The 12,554-nt window shown below is 45.5% G+C and overlaps 1 protein-coding gene across 5 annotated transcripts in view; it reads right to left on the reverse strand.

The window, feature by feature from the left end:
- Nucleotides 1–12,554, reverse strand: part of LOC140726095 (uncharacterized) — a 76,896-nt gene that overhangs the window by 42,896 nt on the left and 21,446 nt on the right. For all 5 annotated transcript variants that reach the window (XM_073042047.1, XM_073042046.1, XM_073042045.1 and 2 more), the window contains exons 5-6: nt 6,235–8,029; nt 2,306–2,447 (exon numbers count right to left, since the gene is read on the reverse strand). In XM_073042047.1, coding sequence (XP_072898148.1) covers nt 2,306–2,447; nt 6,235–8,029 — 1,937 coding nt within the window. The remainder of the gene's footprint in view (nt 1–2,305; nt 2,448–6,234; nt 8,030–12,554) is intronic.

Below are 12,554 nucleotides of genomic sequence, written 5' to 3' on the forward strand. Positions count from 1 at the left end.
TTCCCTCGAGGTAAAGGAGCTGAGACCGGACAGAGGCTCATATAGTTATCACAGGCACAGATAAGGTGAATGGTCACAGTCTTAAATGCTCAGAGTAAATTTATTATCATAGTACATGTATGTCACAATATACTACCCAGAGATTCCTTTTCTTGCAGGTACTCACAGAAGAACAAAAAACTACAATAGAATCAATGAAAAACTACAGACAAACAACAATGACAAATTACCAATGTGCAAAAAAAACGACTAGATAGTCACAGTGCCTTGAAAAGTATTCAGTCCCCACTGTTTCGCACTGTCTCATTTCCTAAATTTAAAATCTATTGAAGTAGGATTTACCATCTTATTGTTTATTACCTTACCAACTCATCCAATTTGCTGATTTAGAAATTAAGAAGATAACCTGTTTTCAATGAATTCAGAAGAATACCCCCACTCTCTCTATAAGCTCCAACAATATGGTAGATTTTCAACACACCAAACCAAAATGAAGACAAAAGACCATTCAAGGCAAGTCAGGGAAATGATAATAAGAGATGCACAAATCTGTGGAAGGGTACAAGACCATCTCAAAGTCACCTAACATATCTTGGAGTGCAGAGCAATCCATCATGAAAAAGTGGACAAAATATAAAACTACAACTACGCTGCATAGGTCAGGCCAACCATCTAAACTTAGCCCCCAGAGAAGAATGGTACTGGTAAGAAAGGCTACTGTGATACCAACAGTCACTCTGAGTGAGGTGCAGAAGTCAGTGGCTACAACTGGAGATGAAGTTCATGAGTTCATAAACTCCAAGGCCTTGCACTGAACAGGTATTTATTGAAGAGTGGTAAGGAAGAAGCCCAAGCACATTCTTGCCTGTCAAGATTTTGCATCACTTAAAAGATACCATAAATATGTGTAAGAAGGTCTTGTGGTTGAGACTAAAATCTAATATCGCTCATCAGCCAGGTAATACCATCCCTGCTATAAAGTATGATGGAGGTAGCATCACACTATGGAGATGCTTTTAAGCATGAGGGACTGGAAATCTGGTCAGGATTGATGGGAAGATGAATGCTGCTAAATACAGAGAGATCCTGGATAAAAACCTGATACCCTCTGTCAGAGAGCTTAAACTGAGGAGAAAGTTCTTCTTTCAGCAGGACCCAAAGCACACAGCCAGAGCAACCATGGAGTGGTTTCAAATTAATAACATTGATGTCCTTGAGTGGCCTAGTCAGAGTCCTGATCATAATGCAATCAAACATCTCTGGCAAAACCTCAAGATTGCTCTCCACTGCCACTCCCCAACCAACCTGGCACAGCTTGAGCAATTTTGCAAGAGGTGGTTCAACTAAGTACTGAACAAAGGAGGATGAATACTTTTGAACTGTTAACATTTCAGCTCTTGAATTTTCAGTATTTCATGCTTTACAATTTTCCTTTTTATTTTGGTTTCTACTGTGGAAAAAAGGAGCATGTGATTCACAAATAAGAAATCTCATTTAATGTGATCAAAATCCCAGATTGCAATACTTATTTATGTGAACAAAGGGCTGGGGGCTGAATACTTTTACAATGCACTGTAGATAGATAATACTGAGAAGATGAGTTGTAGAATCATTGAAAGTGAGTCCATAGGTTGCAGAATCAGATCAGTGCTGTGTTGAGTGAAGTTTTTCACTCTGGTTCAGGAACTAAAGGCTGCAGGATAACTGTTCCTGAACCTGTTGGTGTGGAACCCAAGGCTCCTTCCTGATGACAGGCCTGGATGGTCAGGGGTAACATTGGTGCTTCCATACTAGGCTGAGATGCAATCAGAAGACTGTGATGCATAAAAACAAGAACGATCAAGATGAGAAACATTTTCTTCCCCCAAGCCATTAGACTTCTGAATTATCTGCCACTTCGTATTTGAAGTGTCACTGGTTAATTTGTTCCATACCTTCCCATATTTAATATTAATGCACTTTAGTTTGTTATTTATGTGAGAATCATTTGTTGATTTTTATCCTTACCTTCATAAGTTATTCTGTGTTATGTGTACTACCGTGCTTTAGACCCTAGTTCGGAGAAACTTAGTCTCGCTTCTATATACATTATATGGCTATACAAATCATATACATATATGTAGTTAAATGAAATAAACCACTTGATTTGACTGATTCAATCAGGATACTTCCCACTGTGCACCCATAGAGGTTTGTCAAAGACACGCTGAATCGGCCCAGTCTGAGCCCACTCTACCAACCCAGTGCGGATGCTCCCACTGCATACCTCTGTGCAGATACAGTAACTGCTTTATAAGGTATTTACCTTCTGCAACCGAAAATCTTCCCAACCCTGCTTCTTGCAGAATTTTCTGTTCAGAGGTATTGAATTCAACCTCCTTCAAAAGCCCTCTAGATCCCAGTATGCTGGTGGGAGACTGGTTAATTCCCAGATTCCGGAGGTAAACCTAAGGAAAGTAACAGACCAATTAGAAATATATGTCACCATATACAACCATGAGATTCATTTTCTTGTGGGCATACTCAATAAATATACAGAATAACAGAATCAATGAAAGACTACCAATTAGCCTGCTCAACTGAGTGCTGAAGGCAACAGACTGTGCAAATACAAATGAAGAATAATAAATAAATAAGCAATAAATTTTGAGAACATGAGATGAAGACTCCTGGAAAGTGAGTCTGTTGGCTGTGAGAATACTTCAATGATGAAGCAAGTGAAGTTATCCCCTTTTGTTCAACAGCCTGATGGTTGAGGGTTAGTAATTGCTCCTGAACCTGGGTGTGCGAGTCCTGAGGCTCCTACATCATCTTCCTGTGAAGAGAGCATGTAATGGGTGGTGGGGGTCCCTAATGATGGATATCGCTTTCCTGCAAAGCATCAGGTACTGTATGTCTTTATGATATCTTCCCACCCCAGGAATTAATCGGATGAATCATTCTAGTTAGTTTGTCACTGTTGTGCACTATAGATACTTCAACTTTTTAATAATGCTATTTACATTATAAATACATGCTGTTATTTATGTATTTTATTCCATATCCATACTTAAACTTTTAACTTTTTTTATATAATAATTCTTTATAATTGTTGAATGTTGTATTTTGTTGTTGCCTGCTGTGCCAACACATCACAGCCATTTCCTTATACATGTAAATATATATGGTGATTAAAGCTGATCTTTGATGATGAACTAGCCAGACATTTCCATTGGAGTTTGCCTAGTACAGCTCATGGGTGCTGGTCACACACTGGTCCAGATCAGAACACAACGTTTTCACTCAGCAGCACTTCCGGTTTCTCTGCCCCTTTGCTCCTCACTGCCTATGCTCAAACCCCATGGTCAATGAGATTGGACCTCAAGTAATGGGGGTCCAGGTTTAGGACTGTGAATCATAACCACAAGAGGTTCTGAGATGCTGGAAATCTTGAGCGACACATATACAAAATTCTGAAGAACGCTTCCTTTCCAAAGGCCAGAGCTATTGAATCCCACTCCTTGCTGAAACTTTACCCACCTTCAGAACGGAACCTGGGAACACTGAGCACCCTCTCCCAGCTCTCCCAACAGGAGGGATATCTCACACAGGACAGGAGAAAGCTGTTCAGCTGTTGCACCTATATCATAGAGATGTGCATTGCAGAAATAGGCCCTTTGGCGCATTACAACTATGTTGACCTTTGTGCCGACCCATCTGCATTAATTCTGCATCCCTCTATGCCCTGCTCATTCAAATACTTGTTGTCCCATGGTCTACTGTCCACACCCATCAGATTCCTCCTTCTTCAGCCCTTTAGCTCTTCCACCTACCACCTCCTAGCTTCTTACTTCATCCCACCTCCCCCACCCACCCACCTTACCCCTCTCCTGGTCCCACCAGATTGTACAGCTTCCCCTCCCCCACCTGACCTACAGTCCCTGAGGGAACCGACCAGCAAGGCCCAGACACGCCTGTCCATGTGGAAGCTTGCATAGGGTGCCCATCAGACAGGAGATACAAATGTCTGAAAGAACAGATCACCAAGTTCAAGGGCAGCTTCTATCCTGCTGTTATCCGACCCCTGAATGGCTTCCAAGTATGCAAGATGGAATCTTGGTCTCACAAACTACCTCAGTTTAACCTTGCATCTCACTGTCTGCCTGCACTGCTCTTTCTCTGTAACTGTAACACTTTATTCTGTATTGTTACTGTTTTGTTCTGGGTTGGAGGCCTGTCTCTGTGTGCGAGTGAGTGGGAAAGGGGTTTGCTTTGCTGTTGTTGTGGTTGTTGTTTCTGTCACGTTGTTCTGTGTTGTGTTGAGCAAAGTAGGCATGCTACGTGGGCTCTGGGCTGCCCTTACCACACTCTTGGTTGTATTGCTTGTTAACAAAGCAGACTTTCACTGTATGTTGTGCTGTACAAGAGGTAAATCCGAATCTTTCCCTTGTCCTACCACAATGCACTGCGTAATGATTTGTCTGTATGAACAGTATGCAAGACAAGTATTTCACTGTATCTTGGTACATGTGACAATAATAAACCAATTCCAATTTCTCTGTAACCAGCACACTCCATCAGTACATTCCACTCTGTGAGCTCCACCAACAAGGTGCGCAAGAGCTCATTGTTCATGAGTACCGTGGGGGCACCTTCACAAGAACTGTTGCTCAAGGCACCAACTCATCAGCATGTCAGCTGGCAAGGGATGGGCAATACGTACTGGCCTTAGTACCGGACCACAGATCAAAAATTGAATAATTAATCAACGAATCCTCACGATTTGTACTTCTCCACAAAATCTGCTACTAATGGTAGCGTAGCAGTTAGCACGACACTCTTACAGCTCGGGGGCATCAGAGTTCAAAGTTCAATCCCAATGTCCTCTGAAAAGAGTCTCTGTCATTGTCATTGTCTGGTCATTGTAAATTTTCCCATGATTTGGTTAGGGTTAAATCAGGGTTGTCAGGGGGTTGCTGGGCTGTGCTGGTCAAAGGGTCAGGAGGGGCTATCCTGCACTGCATCACTAAATTAAAAATAAAAGAAACTTGTAGCAGCACAGAAACTAGCAGTTAGCGTAATGCTGTTACAGCACCAGAAACCCAGGTTCAATTCCCGCGGCTGCCTGTAAGGAGTTTGTACGTTTCCCCACAATCACATGATTTTCCTCTGAGTGCTTCAGTTTAGTACGGGCTAGTAGGTTAACTGGTCACATGGATGTAATTGGGCAACTCAGGCTCGTTGGACTAGAAGAATCTGTTATCATGTTGTACCTCTAAATAAAGAAATGGAAAACAAGTGATATGGGTATTTGACAGAATGTGATAGAGAGGAAGAGTGAGAGACAGGGAGACAAAGAGACAGAGTTGGAGCAGATTTACACTGTGCACACGGGACATTCCACCCCAGGACAGCAAAGAGTCCAAGGCTGCTTTGTGATATGGTGCAACTCAAACTACCTGCGTCTCAATATCACCAAGACCAAGGAGATGGTGGTGGACTTTAGGAGATCTAGGCCTCATATGGAGCCAGTGATCATTAATGGAGAATGTGTGGAGCAGGTTAAGACCTACAAATATCTGGGAGTACAGTTAGACGAGAAGCTAGACTGGACTGCCAACACAGATGCCTTGTGCAGGAAGGCACAGAGTCGACTGTACTTCCTTAGAAGGTTGGCGTCATTCAATGTCTGTAGTGAGATGCTGAAGATGTTCTATAGGTCAGTTGTGGAGAGAGCCCTCTTCTTTGTGGTGGCGTGTTGGGGAGGAAGCATTAAGAAGAGGGACGCCTCACGTCTTAATAAGCTGGTAAGGAAGGCGGGCTCTGTCGTGGGCAAAGTACTGGAGAGTTTAACATCGGTAGCTGAGCGAAGGGCGCTGAGTAGGCTACGGTCAATTATGGAAAACTCTGAACATCATCTACATAGCACCATCCAGAGACAGAGAAGCAGTTTCAGCGACAGGTTACTATCGATGCAATGCTCCTCAGACAGGATGAAGAGGTCAATACTCCCCAATGCCATTAGGCTTTACAATTCAACTGCCAGGACTTAAGAACTTTTTAAAAGCTATTATTAATGCTTTTTGAGATAGTGATTTAGATGCATATCATATTTTTTTACTGAGTTAAGTATTGTATGTAATTAGTTTTGCTACAACAAGTGTATGGGACATTGGAAAAAAAGTTGAATTTCCCCATGGGGATGAATAAAGTATCTATCTATCTATCTATCTATCTATCAAAACCAAGACCTACCGGAATTCGGTCATCAATGTTGAAGTGGTTGATTTCAGGAGTCAATGATGATGGTGCCCAAGTGGGAACGTAGTTATCCACTTCCAGGCTGGTCAACGAATGGCCGGACACGGTCAGTGTGTGCTCACCAGCTTGGCTGGTGTCCAGGGAGCTAGCCTGGGGATTCGTGCCATCATCTGTGAAAGTCGTCTCGAATTGGTGGGTGTGATCTGCAACGAGTGGTTCTGGGAAGGGAGAGAGTATCCGGTGCTCAGGTAGACTGGAGTTCTGCTCCAAGCTGTCCTCCTCCTGCCCATTGCTGGAGCTGGGGTCTGGAAGGACATCCTGTTGCAAGAGGCCAGCTGCACTGTGGCCGGGCTGAAGACCCTCACTGTTGGCACTGTCTGACGCCATTGAGTCGACACTGCAGTTTCCAACATCCTTTGGGAGGCAAGGAGAGCGGTCAGGTTTGCAGATTGAGGCGGGGTCTTGGCTGTCGCTCCCAGTGCCTGCCTGCGAGCAGCGGCCGATCCGACCAGCAGTCTGGACAGACTTCGGCCCAGCTCCAAAGGCCACTGCGATGTTCCTCTTGGGCGAGCGACCCAGGTCCTGTCCCCTGCTCTGGGCCAGCATGTGATTGAGGGAGTCAGCAATGGCACTGTAAGCTCGCTGACGGGGAGACACCCCCCTCAGGCCACGAAGCACCAAGCTATCAAAGCTAAGGGGCATCACTGGATTTGAGGCTCTCGCCTTCTCCAAGTAGCCCAAGGGAAGCAGGGACCGTTTGGTACCTGGGGAAGACTGCACGGGCTCCCAGCTGGCGCTGTGGGACTCCAGCTCCTCACAGCATGGTGCCGACAGAAAATCAAGGGGGCCGGAGGATTCAGGCTGGTGACCCACTGCTCTCTTGCCCTGGCCCGAGGGGTAGCTGGTTGGTGTGGATTGGCAGAGGGGGGCTGCCACGGTAGGGGTAATAAACGAATCGGTGCAGCTCAGTGGGCAGACCACGGGAGACATATGGCTCTCCTGCTCCTTGCTGCCTCTGTTGGGCAAAACCTCGATAGCAGTATCATCCTTGCCATTGTTGGGAGTGTGGGTATTTGTGATGGAAGTTACCAGCCCGGTTCCTGTGGTATTGCCACTGCCTGATGCATCTGGTCCCCCAGCAGAGGACGGTTCATGGCTTCCATCAGGACAAGATGGTTGAGCAGCCTCAACTCCTGGCTGATGCTGGTAAGAGATCTCCGGATCCCTCTGATTCTGCGCAGGCTGTGGTGAGGCCTGCCCATCCTCTGCACTGGAACACTGCTGGTCGGTGTCCCTCCATCCATCCACCTCAGAGGTCATGGTGCCATGGGTAATTGTCCCTAGCCTCGGCGGGCCACTGCTCTGATTGGAATGAACCCCTGCAGTTTGCATCCCTGAGTTACCGAGCAGATCCAGCTGCTCCGATAACGGATGTGTGGGCACCCCCTGCGCCAGCAATGGCCCGCAGTCAAGAAAGGGAACGCGATACAACTCGCGCCCCAGAGGGAGGGATGGAAGCTCCATGAAGTGCTGGTCCTGGATGTAGCTATCTGTGCGAGACATGTCCTCATCCTCTGTAGCTTCTGACCCGGGGGTGGGGGACTTGAGTGGGCACTGGGACAGGGTCCAGGCATCGCTGCCATGCTGGGATGTCTGCTCTTCACGAGAAGAAGGGCTACCCTTCACGTGGCCTGAAGATACCGCTGAAACGAACGGCTCCAACAAGCTGTTGGCCCGGAATGCTCCTGGACATCCCTCATGCGATACTCCAGACAGATCAGGAGCAGGCCTGCAATACAATGGAACAGAACGTGGTGACTATCGCCACGCAGACAGTGGAAAGTGCTGTGCATTCAAGAAAAAGCTCCTGTCTGTATGCTACAAGAAAACAAGAGAGAAGTTGCCCAGACTAATGTTGCAGCAAAGCTCAACAAGGGTGGTGCGGTAGCATTGAGGTTAGCGTAACACTTTACAGTGCCAGCAATTGGGGCTCAATTCCTGCCACTATCTATCAAGAATGGTATTCCCTCTGTAAACCGGGTAGGTTTCCTCTGGGTGCTCCGGTTTCCTCCACATCTCAAAGACATTCCAGTTAGCGTTAGTAAGTCTATATTGGCAGTGGAAGTGAAGTGATACATGCAGGCTGCCCCCAGCACATTTTCAAAACCCACTTACCTCACTGCTTATCACTACTTGCACTCTCCTCTCATCCATCTATCATTCGCCCTCAAGTGGATCTACCCATCACCTTCCAGACTGGATTACATTTGCACTCTCCCCTCTCCATCTATCATCCACCCTCACCTGGATCCAGCTCTTGTCCACCCCTTCCCTCACCTCTTTAGACTGACCATCTCCCCTCCATCTCTCAGTCCAGATGAAGGGTTTTGACCTGAAATGCTGGCTATACATTTCCCTCCGTAGATGCTGCTTGACCCATGGAATTTCTCAAGCAGTTTGCTTCTTGTTCAGTTTTGCTGACTGGTTAATCACTTCTGGACTCATTGGACTTTTTGCACCATCTCTGGTGGCTCCACATCTATTTTTATAACATAGAGAGCAGACTCCCTTATATGGACTGAACATGGTTCTACTAAAGTTTAATAAAACTTCTGCTTTTCAACCCTTGGCCTATGCTTCAATTAATAGCATTTACTGATGTCACTATTTTGATGACCTCTGTATCTACACCTCCAGTTCTCTCTCATTTATGCACAGTAAATAGCTGCCTTATTCATCCTGTCACCTGGAATCTGCACTGCAGCTGATAATTGTACCCCCACCGTGCCTGCTGATCATGACAGTCAGTTGAGTATTGCACTGGAACTGATAGAGGCTCAGAGGTCCTGACAGAGTAAAGAGTGAATTGTCTACCTGTCAGTGAGAGGCAACTAAAGGACAGCAAGCTTAGAACAAGGAACATTACAGCGTTCAAAGTAAAATGTATTATCAGAGTACATACACATCACCACTTACAACACATTCTTTTTCTGCAGGCATACTTAGTAAATCTATAGAACCGTAACTGTAAACATCAGGAACTGTTAACTGTGAACTGTGCAAATGCAGATATAAATAAATAGTAATAAATAATGAGCATAAAATAACAATATAACAGAGTCCTTAAATGAGTGTAGCTATTTCCTTTTATTCAAAAGCCTGATGATCGAGAGGTAGTAACTATTCTTGAACCTGGTGGTGCAAGACCAGGTCTTTTTTTGGAGAAAGAAGTCAGAGGAGCAGAACGGAAGTGCAGCAGGAGCCATTTTGATTTTTTCTTATTCTCATCGGAGTTAAGAGGGGCGGGACTGCGCAGGCGTGTGACGTCAGGCAGTGAAGCCAGGAAGATTTTAAAAGGACACAGTCTTAAACAGCGGGCAGCGTCGTTGCAGGCAGTGGAGTGAGCCGGGAGCAGGGTTTAAGGGCTTTGGCTCAACGGGCTTAGGCGGAAGCGGGCGAGGCAAGGTAGATTTAGGTTTCAGTTTTTCCTGTTATTTGAGGAAATGGGAAGTATGAGTGTGAGGGCAGCTTGTTGTTCTCGGTGTCAGATGTGGAGGTCCTGGAGTCTCCCAGCCTCCCGGAAGTCCACATTTGCGACAGGTGCGCCAAGCTGCAGCTCTTAAGGGACCGTGTTAGGGGACTCCTATTTGAGTACTGTTGGGCAGGGGGGGGAACAGTCTACCTGGAGGAAGCAACAGTGGCTGTGCCTCCGGCACAGAGTTCGGCCCTGTAGCTCAGAAGGGTAAGGAAAGGAAGAGGAAGGCAGTAGTAATAGGGGACTCGAAAGTTAGGGGGTCAGATAGGCGATTTTGTGGACACAATCAGGAGACCCAGATGGTAGTTTGCCTCCCTGGTGCCAGGGTCCGGGATGTTTCTGATTGCGTTCAAGATATCCTGAAGTTGGAGGGTGAGGAGCCAGAGGTCGTGGTACATATAGGTACCAATGACATAGGTAGGAAAAGGGAAGAGGTCCTGAAAGGAGAATATAGGGAGTTAGGAAGGCAGTTGAGAAGAAAGACCGCAAAGGTAGTAATCTCGGGATTACTGCCTGTGCCATGCGACAGTGAGAGTAGGAATGGAATGAGGTGGAGGATAAATGCTTGGCTGACGGATTGGAGCAGGGGGCAGGGATTCAAGTTTCTGGATCATTAGGACCTCTTTTGGGGCAGGTGTGACCTGTACAAAAAGGACGGGTTACACTTGAATCCTAGGGGGACCAATATCCTGGCAGGAAGGTTTAATAGAGCTGTTAGGGAGGGTTTAAACTAATTTGGCAGGGGGATGAGAACCGGAACGATGGAGCGGAGGAGAGGGAAAACAGAAATAGATCTAAGGTAGTGAGCAGTAAGGATGTCAGGAAGGACAGGCAGGTGATGGAGCAAATTTGCAGCCATTGGGATGAGTTGCAGTGCAATAAAGTTGCAGTGCGATCAATGCAAAAAGTACCAAATACTGGACTTAAGGTGTTATACTTAAATGCACGCAGCATAAGGAATAAAGTGGATGATCTTGTTGTACAGCTACAGATTGGCAGGTATGATATTGTGGCCATCACTGAGACGTGGCTGAAGGATGCATGTCTCTGGGAGCTGAACGTCTAAGGATACACAGTGTATCAGAAGGATAGGCAGGTAGGTAGAGGGGGTGGCGTGGCTTTAATGGTAAGAAATGATATTAAATCATTAGAAAGAGTTGACATAGGATCGGAAGGTACAGAATCTTTATGGGTTGAGCTAAGAAATTGCAGGGGTAAAAGGACCCTGATGGCAGTTATCTACAGGCCTCCAAACAGCTTCAGTGATGTGGACTACAAACTACAACAGGAAATAGAAAAGGCTTGCCAGAAGGGCAATGTTATGATAATTGTAGGGGATTTTAACATGTGAGTGGATTGGGAAAATCAGGTCGGCAATGGATCTCAAGAGAGAGAATTTGTAGAATGTCTACGAGATGGCTTTTCAGAACAGCTTGTTGTTGAGCCCACCAGGGCATCGTCTGTACTGGATTGGGTATTGTGTAATGAACCAGAGGTGATTAGAGAGATGGAAGTGAAGGAACCCTTAGGAGGCAGTGATCACAACATGATTGAGTTCACTGTGAAATTTGAGAAAGAAAAGCCGAAATCCGATGTGTCGGTATTTCAGTGGAGTAAAGGAAATTACAGTGGTATGAGAGAGGAACTGGCCAAGGTTGACTGGAAGGGGACACTAGCAGGAAGGATGGCAGAACAGCAGTGGCTGGAGTTTATGCGAGAAGTGAGGAAGGTGCAAGACAGATATATTCCAAAGAAGAAATTTTCGAATGGAAAAAGGATGCAACCGTGGCTGACAAGCGAAGTCAAAGCCAAAGTAAATGCAAAGCAGAGGGCATACAAGGAAGCAAAAATTAGTGGGAAGACAGAGGATTGGGAAGTATTTAAAAGCTTACAAAAGGAAACTAAGAAGGTCATTAAGAGGGAAAAGATGAACTATGAAAGGAAGCTAGCAAATAATATCAAAGAGGATACTAAAAGCTTTTTCAAGTATATAAAGATTAAAAGACAGGTGAGAGTAGATATAGGACCAATAGAAAATTATGCTGGAGAAATTGTAATGGGAGATAAGGAGATGGCGGAGGAACTGAATGAGTATTTTGTACCAGTCTTCACTGAGGAAGACATCAGCAATATACCGGACTTCAAAGGTGTCAGGGAAGAGAAATATTCGCAGTCACAATTACGACAGAGGAAGTACTCAGGAAGCTGAATAGTTTAAGGGTAGATAAATCTCCTGGACCAGATGGAATGCACCCTCTAAAGTTCTAAAGGAAGTAGCAGTGGAGATTGTGGAGGCATTAGCAATGATCTTTCAAAAGTCGACAGATTTTGGCCTGGTTCCAGAGGACTGGAAGATTGCAAATATCACTCCACTATTTAAGAAGGAGGCAAGGAAGCAAAAAGGAAATTATAGACCTGTTAGCTTGACATCGGTGGTTGGGAATTTGTTGGAGTTGATTGTCAAGGATGAGGTTACGGAGTACCTGGAGGCATATGACAAGATAGGCAGAACTCAGCATGGTTTCCTTCAAGGAAAATCCTGCCTGACAAACCTAGTGCAATTTTTTGAGGAAATTACAAGTAGGCTAGACAAGGGAGATGCAGTGGATGTTGTGTATTTGGATTTTCAGAAGGCCTTTGACAAGGTGCCACACATGAGGCTGCTAAACAAGATAAGAGCCCATGGAATTATGGGAAAGTTACATACATGGATAGAGTGCTGGTTGATTGGCAGGAAACAGAGAGAAGGAATAAAGAGATCCAATTCTGGTTGGCTGCC

Source organism: Hemitrygon akajei, chromosome 4, assembly GCF_048418815.1.
Source record: "Hemitrygon akajei chromosome 4, sHemAka1.3, whole genome shotgun sequence".
In the NCBI taxonomy this organism is placed as follows: Eukaryota; Metazoa; Chordata; class Chondrichthyes; order Myliobatiformes; family Dasyatidae; genus Hemitrygon; species Hemitrygon akajei.